This window comes from Mustela lutreola, chromosome 15, assembly GCF_030435805.1.
Source record: "Mustela lutreola isolate mMusLut2 chromosome 15, mMusLut2.pri, whole genome shotgun sequence".
Lineage (NCBI taxonomy): Eukaryota > Metazoa > Chordata > Mammalia > Carnivora > Mustelidae > Mustela > Mustela lutreola.
The window spans coordinates 30,841,896-30,859,097 of NC_081304.1; the positions used below are offsets into that span (position 1 = coordinate 30,841,896).

General features: G+C 38.8%; 1 protein-coding gene across 1 annotated transcript in view; it reads left to right on the forward strand.

Moving 5' to 3' along the window:
- Positions 1-17,202, forward strand: part of ANKFN1 (ankyrin repeat and fibronectin type III domain containing 1) — a 266,145-nt gene that overhangs the window by 188,720 nt on the left and 60,223 nt on the right. Inside the window, exons 8-9 of the mRNA XM_059148501.1 lie at positions 1,743-1,833; positions 7,169-7,276. Of these exons, the coding sequence (XP_059004484.1) occupies positions 1,743-1,833; positions 7,169-7,276 (199 nt within the window). The remainder of the gene's footprint in view (positions 1-1,742; positions 1,834-7,168; positions 7,277-17,202) is intronic.

The following is a 17,202-nucleotide window of genomic DNA, read 5'->3' on the forward strand; positions in this document are numbered from 1 at the left end:
TGAAATGCAAAACATAAAAACATCTAGCAAATCAGTTCATACTGGAACAAACCATTATCTCCTCAAATAATTAAAATGCAGCAAAACAATCATCAAAATCATTTTTAATGAGAAGTTTTTAAAGTATGCTTAAGTCAAACCTGTATTTTTTTTTTGCACCAGTTCAAATAATAAGTATCTTAGACCCTTCTCTGAGAGAGAGAATTTTGTTTTTGTTGCTGTTCTCCTAAAAGATTAGTCCTTTAAAATGGTTATCTGTAAAGTGTAAAGCTGAAACCCAGCATTAAAAAGCTGTACGAGGTTGCATCTCAAGTTTGAACCAACTTATTCTAATAGAATTCTTGGTGGTTGGGTCACCACCACAGAATCTTGACTTTTAGTCCTAATCACATGTCTATACCAGGGGCCAAAACTGTGGATTACCAGAGCAAACAAACCCCTGAGTGGGTGGCCCCCAAGAGATGCTATCAGCAGAAGACTTGATTCCCAACCCTATAGCTCACATGAAGGAAGGAGGGCCAGAAGAGAACCCCAGGGAATTTCCTTTGCTTAAAAGAAAAAGTGATATTGTGATAAAAATGGAAAACTCTCTGCAGTGAGTCTCTCTAATATTTGAACTAATTTTTATAGGGATTAAGTTTTTCCATTTCGTCGTCCAATGAGAGCAATTCAGACACCATCCTAATCATATAAAAGCCTAGGAGGAGACTGACACTTCTGTAGAATCGCCATAACCTCGAAGTACCTAGAAACCTATTTTTAATGTTAAAAAAATAACTTTATAATACGGTAAGGCCAACATTATTAAAATTTCTAGCAAAAGCTCTACAAAGAAGTGGTGGTTTTTTGTTTTTTTGTTTTGTTTTGTTTTTCACCTCAAACGCTATTTTACAATTTTCACAAGCAATGTTTTATCAAATGCTGGCTTCAAAAATGCCTCTTTCGGTTCACTGGGGAGAAAATAACTTCTCAAAGCAAAAATAAAAAATCATACAAAACATCTGAAAAGATTTTAAGTAAACAACAACAAAAAAACTCCTAAATTTTTAGAGTCATAAAACATTAAACAATGTAAGCCATTGTTTTAAAGATGGCTTTAAAATTGAAATGAAATCAAAGAATGATTTGGAAAGTTTTAATAGCTGAGTAAAGATATTCATTGCAGCATTATTTACTGTGGCACAAAATGTGGAAACAATCTTAATGCTCACCAGAGGGGGGCTGGTTAAATAACGGCATTTGCCCACAGTGAAGTACTATGCAGCCACTAAAAGAATGAACCAGATCTTTGATGTACTAATCAGAAAAGATGTTCAGTGTAAATTGTTAATTTTAAAAGCAAGTTGATCAGATAATAAAAGTAATGATGACTGCCTCTGGAGAGGGGAAAATAAGGAGAAAGAGGTAAGGAACTGCTGTTATGGGCAAATCTGGCAGACCTGTGTGTGACTTTTAATAATTAGTGTATAATTTAGTGGGAGGAGGAAAGGTAATTATGACATTCCAATTTTTGAAAAAAGAAAGCTCACAGAGACTGAGGGCACCCCAAAGATGTGTATGTACACATCTTTGTTTATACACATAAATGTAATAGTCAGGAAAAGGTAGAAAGCTAAAGCATGGCTAGTGGATTTCCCAGTGGATCAATGAGTTATTAATCAGACAGAAGAATCTGCTTCTAAAGTAAAAGTGATTCAGTACAATTCCTAATGCATACCTTCTCTCTATTTGATACTTTTCAGGGCCAACAGTATTTCGTTCAAGTCTCGGCTTATAACATGAAAGGATGGGGACCTGCTCAGACCACCGTACCGGCATGTGCCTCGCCTTCTAGTAGGTGGTAGCTGTGAACTCGCTCAAGCCTGGCCACAGGCTCCAACTCCCCCTCCACCCATCCTCAGGGTACCATTGCCATTCCCTCTCCCCAATGCTTGGGACTGACAAGACTTCAACAGAGTAGCATCTGGGCCATCTAAAGAATGACTCCTCTACAGAAATGCAACTCTGGAATTAAAAGAGAGGGAATCTGGAACCAGCAAGACCAAATTTGATACCCATGATACCTTTTTAGTAGTTGTGTGGCTTTCAAAAGTTCCTTAAATTCTGAATCTGTAGAATGAGTCCAGTCCTTCCTTTCCCAAGGCTTTTGTGGAGATGCTGTGAATGACATGGCAGGAGTGGCTGGCCCGTTCTAGCTCTGCTCTCACCTCCTCACCCACATCAAACTGATAGGAGAATGAGATATAGCAAATCTTACTTATCTGACATTCTGTCCAAAGAAAATGCTTTCTTACTAACAGGTACTCTTCCACACTCTGCTACAAATATAATATATAACATTGTAGTGGTGGCTGAGAACCCCAGCAAAAGTCTCTTCTAATTATTTGAAGATTAATAATTTATGTCTGGTATATTTAGTAGCCTCTATAACCAGAAAACTTAATCAACCAGAAGAAATGTCTCTAGATATACCATATGATAGATTTTCTACATAGTGAGCCTATTGCTCTGAATTTGTTTTCATTTTTTAAAAAACCTTCATGAATGTGATAGTTCAAAATGGTATCATGTGCTTTTTATAAGAGTGCAAACTGCTACATCTTTTGTGGGACACAACTTGCCATAATTAGAACCGTCATTTATTTTACCCCATAATTACACATCTAAGAATCTAACCTAAGGAAACAAACACAGGCAAATAATTATGGACAAATATCCACACTGTTGCAGTGTATCCATGTATACAAGGGAGAACAAATATCCAATATTAACTCAGTGGCATTATAGAACAAAATGCAACCACTAAAAATGGTGTTTAAAAAATTGCATTGTATGGAAGAAATTCTTACTTTTTAGGTTTTAGGTAAAAACATAATGCAAAATTTTTTCACATAGTTAAGCTGTGAGTTTGATTATTATTAGATAGGCCTGTCTGCACATAACTATCAACTTTGACAGTGGATATTTGGGTTATAAGATTGTGGGCTCTTCAGTTTTCTTTTGTATATATTTATGTACTTTTCATGTTTTATAACAGCTCTTTTCCTAGAATCAACCATGAATCAGGTGGCATGTTACGGGCTTTCATCAGTGTCTCACTGAATCCTCACATGAGTCTTTCATGACTGTTCCTGTCTTATGGATAAGCACCACCACTGATTCATTGTCTGCATCACTCTGAACATCAGAGCCAACATAAGCTATTACCTGCTGGGCAGTAATCTAAGAACTTTATATAGATAGACTCATTTAATCATCATAACAGACCCACTGAGGTGGTTTTTATTAGTAGTCCCATTTTACTGGTAAGGGAGCTATTCACATAGAGGCACATACATACATAGAGCCAAACATCACAAAATCAGCAAGCACTGAAGTCGGGCCAAAACCCTACGGCCCTTGTCCTTAACCGCTATGCTATCCTCCTCCTCTATTAATAAGGAAATTGGGACTCAGAGAGGATGTTGCCTTGCCCAAGGTCACAACTCTTGTATGTGGCTGAGCCAGTATTCAAGCCTAAACCCATCGAGCCCATGCCATGTCTCCTATGCTGTGGGAATTAGTGCCCTGCTATCTGGCAGACAAACGGGCTAAGAGCCAGCCAGCCAGCCAGCCAACCAACCGTTCATGTCTACCGTTTCTGGTGGATTCACACCAGGTGATACAGGGCTCTGGACACCTAAGATCTCTAAAGCCCCTGAGTCCCATGGGCATTTGATAATTTAATTATTCCAGTCTTATTTGGACCTCCTTCTTATTAAAGACATCAGAAACACAAACTAAAAATATTGCAAGAGTAAGATACTAAGGGAAACTATCTCATTCTAGGGAGAAAAAAAATGTATATATTATTGATGAAGGGATAGTAGGGATAGAAAAGGGAAAAAAAAAAAAATGATTTGTGTTGGTTGACCTGAAGGTGGGACAGGGGAAAATTTCCCTCTCCAAATGTAAATTCTGATCTGCATATGGATACATTTACTTATAAGCATCAGATACTCTATAAACTTCAGATTTTAATCAGACACTCTCCCTCACAGCCTATTGCAAGGGCTTTCTCCAGAATGACAAGAACAGTCTTCCAGGACTGGGAAGAGTCACTTATTACTTGCTAATTAACAAAGCAACTGCCAATACTTTCTAACATGGCCCATTTGACTAGTAGGGGTATCTGGCAAATAACTAAAATCCAAACATGTCATTATAGTTGCTGCAGACATGCCATATCACTTGGAAAAGAACAATATAAAAACACTGAAGCTCTATTTATAAACAGAGCATGATGTTGTGATGCAGCATATATCAGTATTCAGATATTTACTAGAGGACAATATATTCTAACATGACAGAGTAATGGGAAATTTGGTAATATGTTCCAGTAAGCTATAAAACCTTTTTTTTTAATATTTTTACAAAAGGCCTTAATGTGTTTTTATAGACTTATGTTATATGGTATGGTACATAATAAGAGAAAAGGACCCAGACAGGCTTGTCTGAGTTACGATCAGGAAAGCCCTGATATCACCAGTGAATGTAAGCTCTGCATTGTGTTGCAATCGAAGTGTCTCATTACCAGAACAGTGAACTGTATTATGTGGCACAATCTGCTCTTTTCCTTCCACACTAAGTTTATTCCTGTCAGGTTCCTGATTTCTTAATATATTTTCAATTTTCTCCCTCATCCCTAAAGTCTCCTATTTTATGTAGTCGTCAGAACCTTCCAAACATCTACGAGAAAAACTCATTCTTTCCAAAAACCTTGGCATCATGTCCAGTGCTCACTTGGGCTGCAATTTAGCATTAGCAATTTTCAAATGTATCATAAAGTCGTCAGCTTGAGCTCGCCTCTGATGTCATAGGGCTCAGCTGAAAGAGCCAGCTCTATTTCATGTCCCCTTGCATTGATGGCAGTATTAACACTCATTAGAATGTATTAGCATGTGCAGGGCCACATAAGAACTCAGCCACCCAGAAGTCTTACTCAAGCAAACATTACTCCTCTTATCATGAGCACTAAAGATGCATTCACCCAACTGAGGGAACAAACTCAAAAAATGGCCTTTGGGAATCCATGATAGCATTTATGATCATGCTACAGATAAGACGGAAAATCACTTGGAGTTTGATTCCTCAGACATTTCCAAATTTCCCAGTAAAAGCACCTTTCCTAGGCCAGGCTACCTGAACTCCATCCTTCTATTCACAAAGCCTCACCAACATTTAATGAGTGTCCCTGATGTGCCCAGATGGTGCTTTACTCACATGATGTTTTTAAACCTCAAACAACCTTTAAAAAATACTCAAAAACTCACTTTACAGAGAAGAAACCTGAGGCAAAGAGAAATTAAGTCACGGTTTCTGCCCACAAGGAACAGAGTCTACAGAAGGCACCTATGCCAATTCCCTGTCTCCAGAGTTGACCACAACTAAGCCACACCACACAAACTCCAACCAAGCCCTGACCCTCTTTCCCAAAAGAAACAAAACAAAACAAAACGTGTCTACAGTATAAGGAAACAGGCACTACATGGAAGGCCCTGAGACTGTATTATGGTCTTGGCTCTGCCCCAGACAAGCTGAGTGACGTAGAACGGGAATGGTTCTCTCTGGGACTCAGTGTTCTAAGAGGTGAAATGGAGACGAGTACCTGGGGGAGGGGAGGAAAGAGGAAGGATTCGAACATCTCTGAGGCGTCCTTCTTACAGGATTAGAAATGATGTTTCCATACTCACTACTCAAGAAGCTCACTCTTCATCAGTGAACTCCCTTCTTTTTTTAACTTAACGATTTACATCATATCGTGCTGGATATCTAATAAACCTCTCATTTCATCCTCACAAAAAATCCTGTAAGGTAGATACTATGTTCATTCTTCACATTACAGAGTAGTGGTCCTGTAAGTTTTGTGCCTTACAGACACAGAGCCAGAAGCCCAAAGAGCCAGAGTTCATACCCAGCTTTATCTGACTCCAGAACCTGTTCTTTCTAATAGCTGTTCTAAAGAACACAACTCTTTCTAACTGTGAGGGACTGTTAGGCCGTGGATGAACCAATGAGTGATGTTTTTACCTAACTTTAACCATCAGGACATCTGCCTAAGTTTCTGAGCAAGGGAGATTCCATATTTTAAAATAAATCTGGGGGGAGGGGAATTTGAAACTGGTTCAGTTAAAATTTAAGCCTCAGATATACTCATGAACTAACTGGCTTTACTAGAAAAGAATGGCTAGAATTTTTAGAGAAAGCATTTCAACCAAGAAGTGTTTTAAGTTATTGCTTTTAAAAGGTTCAGAGAGTAAAACGAGGTGGGGACAGATAGAAGAAAGGATGGACTATAAAGTGACAGACCTGCTGAAAAAAAAGACAAAACAAAACAAAACACAAAAACCCAGAGTTGGAGACAGCAGAATTACAATCTTGACATTAGTCCCATATGGGTTATTACTCTTGATATCATTATAGCCAAATGGAATGAAAATAGAAGGGGGAGAAAAATCTCAGTGGGTATTGCAATTTAAATTTGCCATGTAAGCTAATACTGTATATTTAGAGACTGAGCAGACAGGGTGGTTGGTGGCTCGGGAGTATGTGCAGGGGTTGCTGTGCCAGCTAACCAAAGCAGACATTCATTAGAGCAAAATGTAGATTTCCATTTCTTGGCATCTGACATGGGCTCTTTCCTTGGAAAGAAATGTCAATTTGGCCAAAAGTGTGAAACCTACAATAAAAGCATTGGAACTGTGGATTTCATCTAGTCTGCACATTCCCACCCCTTTCTTTCCTACTGTGGAAATCTAGTTGTGATTTGGGGTGCTGAGTGGAGAGATGGAGGGGAGCGGATTAGGACCCAGGATGCTGAGAAGGAGGGTAAGGAGCTGGGGAGGGGAAACTGGACTCCAAGAATCCCTGTTTTCTTTTGGCCTTCAGTTACTACTTTCTCTTGCCCTACAATTGCCCAACACAAAAAAACCAACCACAGCTGCTATTTTGCACAGGGCCCCGAACAATGGCAGTCCCAAACTCTTGGCACTGCCTACCAGCTGTCCAAGTGCTAGGTGCTGATCCAGAATCCGGAAGGTGTGAACAGAACCCAGCTCCTGAGGCTGGGCCTCAGGGGAGAGGCCTCCCCAACACTGAAATTTCATTGTTTGTTTCTTTTGTTCAATAGACTGGAAAGACTATGACGACAGAGAGCCCAGACACAAGGGACAGAGTGAAGTTTTGGAAGGTCTGCTGCAACAGGTCCGAGCCCTTCATCAGCATTACAATTGCCGAGGTAAGGATAAAAATCTGCGCTGGGCCATCGACTGAGGTCTCGGTGGCGCCGGTAATGTTAGCAGTTTCCTAACTGGGTCATACCTTCTCATTCATCAGGGAGAGAGAGATATTAATATTTGTACATCTGGAATCACTTTACAGCACTATCTTGCTTTAACCCTTCAGAAGAGACTTCCCTCTCTCACTCCCTTGTTCTCTTTCACTCTCACCCTCTCTCCTTGCAAACAGTTTGGGGAAAAAAAAAAAAAAAAAGCTCAAGTGAAACAGCAGCTGCCACTAGTTCCCTTCCCTTTGAATTGTCCCTTCACAAAATTCCTTAGTATGCTGGGTCTTTGGGATATTCACCCATGAACTTTTCAGCCCCAAGGAAAATTCCATGAGCATCCCTGAGGAAGTTTAGCCAATTTTTACAGTAACAAGAAATCTTCTTGTCATATTTGCAGGAAGTTGGCAATGCAGTTTCACATCCACTGTATTTTTCATCTGCGTTTTTAGCAATCACCACTAAGGCTAAGTGACTTGACCAGGGTCACAAAGCCAGGAAAAGACACAATCAGGATTCTGACCTAAGTTTTTCTATCTCTAAGTGCACTCTTCCTGCCATACCTCATTTCTGTCCTGCCCTGAACACTGGGACTAGGCACTAGGTTTTGTTCTCACCCTAATTTTAATCTTCCCCTGTACTACTGTTCGGGAGACATCTTTAGACCTAGCCAACCATACTCAGAAGATCTCTGAGAGGCTTTCAAAAACTTCTCTTCTATGTGGGCTATTCAGATGGGACAGGGTCAGGCTTCTGATCTGTGAAATGATTCATGGAATAGGCACTTAGCTTTATTTGGAGAATTAAAGCCTCCATAAAGTTTTCATTTGCCATGTTCCTTCACCCATCAGATCCCAACTGCACTGCACTCTCTAGAGGCAGGGCACTGCTAGGCCCAACTAGGTAAGAAATCCATGAAACTATGAGATGCTAGCTGAGTTTGAACTAGGTATAAAAAAATTATACTTGGTATTAGCAAACAGTTGGTCCCTACTGTATAGCTATAACAACAGAGCTCTTCAGAAGTGTTGGGCATAGCTAGAAAGGGGGACAAGTGTTTTCAAGAAAATATTCTTTTTTAAAAAATTTTTATTAACATATAATGTATTATTTGCCCCAAGGGTACAAGTCTGTGAATCATTAGGTTTACACATTTCACAGCACTCACCACAGCCCGTACCTTCCCCAATGTCCAACCACCCTATCCCTACCCCTCCCAACCCCAGCAACCATCAGTTTGTTTTATGAGATTATGAGTCTCTTATGGTTTGTCTCCCTCCCAATCCCATCTTGTTTCATTTTTCCCTTCCTACACCCACAACCCTTGGCCATGCCTCTAATTCCTCATATCAGAAAGATCAGATGATAATTCTTTCTCTGACTAACTTATTTCGCTTAGCCTAATACCCTCTAGTTCCATCCATGCTGTTGCAAATCGCAAGATTTCATTTCTTTTGATGGCTGCATGGTATTCCATTGTATGTGTGTGTGTGTGTGTGTGTGTATACCACATCTTCTTTATCCGTTCAGCTGTTGATGGACATCTAGGTTCTTTCCATAGTTTGGCTATTGTGGACATTGCTGCTATAAACATTTGGGTGTACATGCCACTTTGGGTCACTACATTTGTATCTTTAGGGTAAATACACAGTTGTGCAATTGCTGGGTCATAGGGTAGCTCTATTTTCAACTTTTTGAGGAACCCCCATGCTGTTTTCCAGAGTGGCTGCACCAGCCTGCATTCCCACCAACAATGTAGGAGGGATCCCCTTTCTCTGCATCCTCACCAGCATCTGTCATTTCCTGACTTGTTAATTTAAGCGATTCTGACTGGTGTGAGGTGGTATCTCATTGTGGCTTTGATTTTTATTTCCCTGATCCGAGTGTGATATTGAGCACTTTTTCATGTGTCTGTTGGCCATTTCTTTGCAGAAATGTCTGTTCATGTCTTCTGCCCATTTCTAGACTGGATTATTCCTTGGGTGTTGAGTTTGATAAATTCTTTATAGATTTTGGATACTAGCCCTTTATCTGATATGTCATTTGTGACTATCTTCTATTCTGTCAGCTGTCCTTTGGTTCTGTTGACTATTTCTTTTGCTGTGCAAAAGCTTTTGATCTTGATGAAGTCCCAATAGTTCATTTTTGTCCTTGCTTCCCTTTGCCTTTGGCATTGTTTCTAGGAAGATTTTGCTGTGGCTGAGGTCGAAGAGGTTGCTGCCTTTGTTCTTCTCAAGGATTTGATGGGATTCCTGTCTCATATTGAGGTCTTTCATCCATTCTGAGTCTATTTTTTCTGTCTGGTGTAAGGAAATGGTCCAGTTTCGTTCTTCCACATTTGGCTGTCCAATTTTTCCAACACCATTTGTTGAAGAGACAGTCTTTTTTCCATTGGACATTCTTTCCTGCTTTGTCAAAGATTAGTTGACCATAGAGTTGAAGGTCTGTTTCTGGGCTCTCTATTTGTTCCATTGATCTGTGTGTCTGTTTTTGTGTCAGTACCGTACCATCTTGATGATTACAGCTTTATAATAGACCTTGAAGTCTGGAATTGTGATGCCACCAACTTTGGCTTTCTTTTTCAACATTCCTCTGGCTATTCGGGGTCTTTTCTGGCTTCATATGAATTTTAGGATTGTTTCATTTCTTTGGAAAAAATTGATGGTATTTTGATAGGGATTCCATTAAATGTATAGATTGTTTTAGGTAGCATGGACATTTTCACAGTATTTCTTCTTTCAATCCATGAGCATGGAACATTTTTCCATTTCTTTGTGTCTTCCTTAATTTCTTTCATGAATACTTTATAGTTTTCTGAGTACAGGTTCTTTGCCTCTTTGGTTAGGTTTATTCTAGGTATCCTATGGTTTAGGGTGCAATTATAAATGGGATTGACTCCTTAATTTCTCCTTCTTCTGTCTTGCTGTTGATGTATAGAAATGCAACTGATTTTTGAGGATTGATTTTATATTCTGACACTTTACTGAATTCCTGTATGAGTTCTAGCAGTTTTACAGTGGAGTGTTACGGGTTTTCCACATAAAGTATCATATCTTCTGCAAAAAGTGAGAGTTTGACTTCTTTGCCAATTCAGATGCCTTTTATTTCTTTTTGTTGTGTGATTCTAGTACTATGTTGAATAGCAATGGTGATAGTGGACATCCCCTACCATGTTCCTGACCTTAGGGGAGAAGCTCTCTGTTTTTCCCCGTTAGGAATGATATTCACTGTGGGTTTTTCATAGGTGGCTTTGATGATATTGAGGTATGTACCCTCTATCGCTACACTGTGAAGAGTTTTGATCAAGAAAGGAATCTGTACTTTGTCAAATGCTTTTTCAGCATCTATTGAGAGTATCAAATGGTTCTTGTTCTTTCTTTTATTAATGTATTACATCGATTGATTTGTGGATTTTGAACCTTCCTTGCAGCCCAGGACTACATCCCACTTGGTCATGGTGAATAATCCCTTTAATGTACTATTGGATCCTATTGGCTAATATTTTGGTGAGAATTTTTGCATCCATGTTCATCAAGGATATTGGTCTATAATTCTCTTTTTTGATAGAGTCTTTGTCTGGTTTTGGGATCAAGCTAATGTTGGCCTCATAAAATGAGTTTGGAAGTTTTCCTTCCATTTCTATTTTTTGGAATAGTTTCAGGAGAATAGGTATTAATTCTTCTTTAAATGTTTGATAGAATTCCTCTAGAAAGCTGTCTGGCTCTGGGCTCTTGTTTGTTGGAAGAGTTTTGATGACTGCTTCAATCTCCTTATTGGTTATGGGTCTGTTCAGGTTTTCTGTTTCTTCCTGGTTCAGTTTTGGTAGTTTTTATGTCTCTAGGAAAGCACCAATGTCTTCCAGATTGTCAACTTTGCTTACTGGTTATGGGTCTGTTCAGGTTTTCTGTTTCTTCCTGGTTCAGTTTTGGTAGTTTATATGTCTCTAGGAATGCACCAATTTCTTCCAGATTGTCAACTTTGCTGACGTATAGTTGCTCATAATATGTTCTTATAATTGTTTGTATTTCTTTGGTGTTGGTTGTGATCTGTCCTCTTTCATTCATGATTTTTTTTTAAGATCTTATTTACTTATTTGAGAGAGAGACAGTGAGAGAGAGCATGAGAGGCAAGAAGGTCAGAGGGAGAAGCAGACTCCCCATGGAGCTGGGAGCCTGATGCAGGACTCGATCCTGGGACTCTGGGACCGTGACCTGAGCCGAAGGCAGTTGCTTAACCAACTGAGCCACCCAGGCGCCCCTCATTCATGATTTTATTAATTTGGGCCCTTTCTCTTTTCCTTTTGGTAAGTCTGGCCAGGGGTTTATCAATCTAACTAATTCTTTCAATGGACCAGCTCCTAGTTTCATTGAGCTGTTCTCCTGTTCTTTTGGTCTCTATTTCATTAATTTCTGCTCTGATCTTTATGAGTTCTCTTATGCTGGGTTCAGGCTTTCTTTGCTGTTCTTTCTCCAGCTCCTTTTGGTATAGGGTTAGGCTGTGTACTTGAAACCTTTCTTGTTTCTTGAGAAAGGCTTTTATCACTGTATACTTTCCTCTCAGGAATGCCTTTGCTGTGCCCCAAAGATTTTGAACAGTTGTGTTTTTATTTTTATTTGTTTCCATGAATTTTTTCAATCTTTTCAAATTTCCTGGTTGACCCATTCATTCTTTTGTAGGATGCTTGTTAGCCTCCATGTATTTGAGTTCTTTCCAACTTTCCTCTTGTGATTGAGTTCTAGCTTCAGAGCATTGTGGTCTGAAAATATACAGGGAATGATCCCAATCTTTTGGTACCAGTTGAGACCTGATTGTGACCCAGGATGTGATCTATTCTGGAGAATGTTCCACGTGCCCTAGAGAAGAATGTGTATTCTGTTGCTTTGAGATGGAATGTTCTGAATCTATCTGTGATGTCCATCTGGTCCAGTGTGTCATTTAAAGCCTTTATTTCCTTGTTAATCTTTTGCTTAGATGATCTGTCCATTTCAGTGGAGGGGGGTGTTAATGTCCCCTACTATTATTGTATTATTGTCAATGTGTTATTAATTGGTTTAGATCATTGGCTGCTCCCTTGTTGGGGGTATAGATATTTAAAATTCTTAGATCTTCTTGTTGGACAGATCCTTTAGATATGATATAATGTCCTTCCTCATCTCTTATTATAATCTTTGGCTTAAAATCTAATTTATCTGATGTAAGCATCGCAATCCTTCTATCAGAAAATATTCTTTTAATTAGTAGCTCATTAGAAAATGTAAATGTGCATGGAAGAAGCTGAGAAGGAAACCCAAGTGGGTTTCATTCCCAGATCTGTAGGAAAACTTTACCCATACCATGCCCTTAATGACTCCACACTGACCAGAGTGTACTCAGTTCTCTGTTATCAGAGCTCATTTTAGCACGCCAGGCATTATCCAGGTTCCATTCTCTCTGCTGCCTCTCGATCATTGCCCTGCCCTGCCCGTTGGTTCTTATATGGCAGGGAAAGGTAATAAAGCAACTGAATAGATGATTCCTTGCAATTCATAAGCCACTTTGTGTTTGGTCTTTACCAAGGGGGGAAAACTAAAACTATTCATGAAAATGAGGGGTTTTCACAACTGAGGATTTAGATGCTCTCCCCATTACTATTAGGTTACTATCTAATAATCAAGAAACAAATATCTAGACAGAACAATTATTTCAATAGTTTTCATTCAACTTTTATCATGTATAAAAGGCTCTTCCCCAACAGGGATGTAAATATGCACACAATGTCAGGAAAGTTTTAAGTAAGGCACAAGTAGAACTTTATTTCCTTGTTCATCTTTATTCTTAATTTCTAAGAATCATAATTCTTATATTAATTCTTCCCAAAAAGAAAAAATATTTTTTATATTGAAATGTACTCAACACTTAAACAGTACCTGAACCGTTATTTTGGTTTTTAAGATACCCAGCTGAAAAAGGGTCTCTGGTCAGTAAGTTTGGAAAATGTTGCATTATATATTGCTTTTCTGGAATTGTAAAATTGGCATTACAATATTAAAGACTCTAATAAAGAGACATTTTGAATTTGGTTAACCAAGCATTTTCCAAACTTATTTGTAAAGTCATTGTAAAACTTTTTTCAGTTAGCACAGACTTTGGGAATGCTGACCCATATTCCAAGTTAAAGGAAATGACCTCATACAAAAAAAAACAAAACAAAAAAACGACTTCTAAGATAATTTAACATTACTGTCTCAGATGATAAACCAAGGATAATTAGGTATTACATACAGGAAAACTACAAAATTGTTATTTGAAAAACTCAACTATAAGAGGGAGGCAAGCCAGAAAACAGACTCTTACCTACAGAGAATAAACTGAGAGTTGCTCAGGTGGTAGGGGATGGGCTAGATGGGGGTTGGGTAAAAGGAGAGCACTTGTGCCTAGTACTAGGTGCTGTATGTAAGTGAAAAATCACTGAATTCTACTCCTGAAACCAGTATTACACTATATGTTAACTAACTAGAATTTAAATAAAACTTGAAACATAAAGTAAAATAAAATACTCAACTACATTGAGATCTATGTGGTTGAGTGCATATACAAATTTTACAACTGTTATTTCAAATCCCAGTTCTACTACTTACTAGCTATGTATCCCTGAGAAAAAGGAGCCATAGCTTCCCTGAGCCATAGCTTCACCATCAGAAAAAATTCAAGATAATAGTATACATCTTTCAGGATTGTTATGAGGATTACATCAGATAATGCATTAAAATCACCTGGTATAGTGTAGGCACTTCACAAACTCCAGCCTATTTTCCTTCCATTGCTCTTCCAGATGAAGAATGGAGCCTCTTTTTCTCCTCAGCACTTTACTGATACATCCTAGAATTAAAGTGTAATCAATGACTCCAGTATAATAAGCCTGGAATGCTCAGTAAATACATAGCATATTCCAAATGCAGAAGTAATACTTAAACAACCCTTTTACTACCAAAGCCCTACATGGGAGATACCAAAACCCACATTAAGTTCTGTACTTTGGCTAAAGAAGAATCCACAGTTAATCTGCATGTTCTGTACTGGGATGCAAACTCAATGGAGATGTTGAGCAGCCTTTATTGTTCACATGGTTTATTCCCCAACATACATTATGAGTCACAGCAGTGCCCTTCAGGAGTGATTCTCACTTATCATCTAATTTTTCAGCTGGCAAACATTTACTGAAACACAGCCTACGTGTGTCAGGTGCTAGATATATCAATATGGATAATATAAACTCCCCATGTGCCAAGCACTTGAAAGCTAAAGAATTACTGCATTTGGAGTCCAGAAAACTGCCATTGTACCAGAGCCCTGAACTACGCAGACAGAAGCCAGAACAGAAGCCACTATATCAATGGCTCAGTGTGTCGGTATAGACCCTGAATCAGTCAAGATGAGCTACATCATTTTGCAGTAACCAAATGACCCCCCAAATATTTATTTCTCACACAAGCTATATATCTACCACTGGGCAGCTGAGGGCTGTCCTGTGTTGTCATCACCCTTCTCTAGAAATATCTGCCAGCACCTGTGGGAGAAGGAGATGAAACTCTTGAATGTCTCATATGGACAGGACTTTATGTAAGGCACTTACATTCAAAACTCATTGGCCAGAACTGGCCACATGGCTACAGCCAACCACAGGGTTCCAAGAAGAAAAATTCTTTCATGTGCCCAGAATGGAGGAGGCCCAGAATATTTAACATTTGCATGGGCCCCTTTCCCAACCCGTAGTAGTCGTTCTCAGGGTTGGGTTTTTTTTTTTTTTTTTCAGTTTAATCTTCATTTTATATTATGTGTGATTATAATGAGAATGATCTTATTAATTAATGAGAGTGTGAGCAGCTGGGCTCAAATTCCAACTGTACCTTCACTAGCTGTGTGACCTTAAGCAATTACCTACCCTCTCTAAAACTGAGTTTTTCTCACTTGTAAAATGTAGATAAGAATTATCTATACTTGAGGTGCCTAGTGGCTCAGTCAGCTAAGCGTCTAACTCCTGGTTTTGGCTCAGGTCATGGTCTTGTGGTTGTGGGACTGAGCCCCACATCAGGCTCTGTGCTCAGTACAGAGTCTGCTTCAGATTCTCCCTCCCACTTGCGCTGTCTCACTCTCAAAGAAATAAAAGAGCTTTATTATTTTAAAAAAGAGATTATTAAAAAATAATGCATTAAATTCCTTCCATTCTCCATTTTTTTATTCCCCAAAGGCTCAATTCTTTTAACCAGTTCTTTTGATATTTTCTTCATATCTCTACAGAACATGTTTGTATTGCTAATTTTTTTTTTAACTTGAGGCATTGCCCAAGAAAAGATGATTTCTCTTTTTCACTCCTTCCTCTTGCACATTACAATTCCTACCATTCGTCCTCCCAATATATCTGCACTGTAATTTTAGTAAGATCAATATTTATTGCCTACGTTATAATGATCATGTAATTCTTGATTATTTTCCTTTCCTTCATAACTTTTTATTCTCCCTGTACTTAGCTGTCATTTTTCATTGTATGTTTGCTTGTTTTCTGTGTGGCTATAATTAATCCCCAGGCTATTCAATTGTGTCAATTTTCTCTCAATCCAATCAAATGTTTTACCTGCACCTTTTTAAGGAAGCCTCTCTGAGCCCTCTGACCTGTTCCCACCTAGACTGGTTGCTGGCTGCATGGGTCTGGCGCACAGCTGGTGCCCTAGGATCTCCTTTCACCACCATACTGAGGATTCTTCTGGCTGCCCTCCAATATTGGATTGCTTCTTTTTGTATCCCATGTCTTATTTTTTCTTCGTTAGTCCTTCATTTTGGTGGAGTCCTTACTCTAGTAATTTCCTGAGAGAGGATTCTTGGGAGCTAACTTTTGGGTACAGTGAATGTCTAAAAATGCATTTATTCTACTCACCACTTTTAAAGTTTTCAGATAAGTATAGGATTCTTGGTTGAAATTGGTTGAAATAATTTTTTCAGGTTTCAAAGGTATTGCTTTGTCCTTTTCTGGCTTTCAGTACTGAGAAGTCTGATATCATTCTGATTCCAAAAGTTTCACAGGATACCTTTTTTTTTTCTTCTCTGTCAAGTTTTTCAGTTTTGTTTTTTTGGTTTTTTTTTTTAACTTCAGTACTCTAAAATCTGCTTTGGTATTTTCTTCATGTCTCTGGATAACATATTTATATTGCTAATTGTTGGGGGTTTTTTTCTTCAATTTGAGGCATCAACTCACTAAGGAAGGATGATTTCCCTTTTTCCCCTCCCTGCCTCTTACATGCAAATTATAAATCCTACCCCTCATCCTCTTAATATACTGAATAATATAAAAAAATGCACTGCCTTAGTGTGGGTGTACTGTTGTCTGTTGTGCTGGGCAACTGACAAGCCCTTTCCGTATAGGAAGCTATACCCTTAAAATTATATTCTTAAAATTATTTAGAAGTATTTCTCCCTTTTTCTTTGCTCCCTCCTACTGGACTCATAGCCTGATGTCAAACCTCCTAGGTTATTAGCCCATTAATGTTTCTTTTTCTCTTCTACTTTCCATCCCCATGTCCTTATGCTTTTTTTTTTTTTTTTTAAGATTTTATTCATTTATTCAGCAGAAAGAGACACAGTAAGAGAGGGAACACAAGCAGGCGGAGTGGGAGAGGGAGAAGCAGGCTTTCTGCCAAGCAGGGGGCCCAATGCAGGGCTTTATCCCAGAACCCTGGGATCATCACCTGAGTCTAAGGCAGCCATTTAATGACCGAGCCACCCTGGTGTCCCTTTATGTTCTTTCTCAAGAGATTTCTGCAACCTTATTTTCTAAGCCTTCTATTGGGTTTTTCAGTTTTTGGTAGTATATTTTTAAACTGCCAGTGCTTTTATAATTCTCTGAGTGT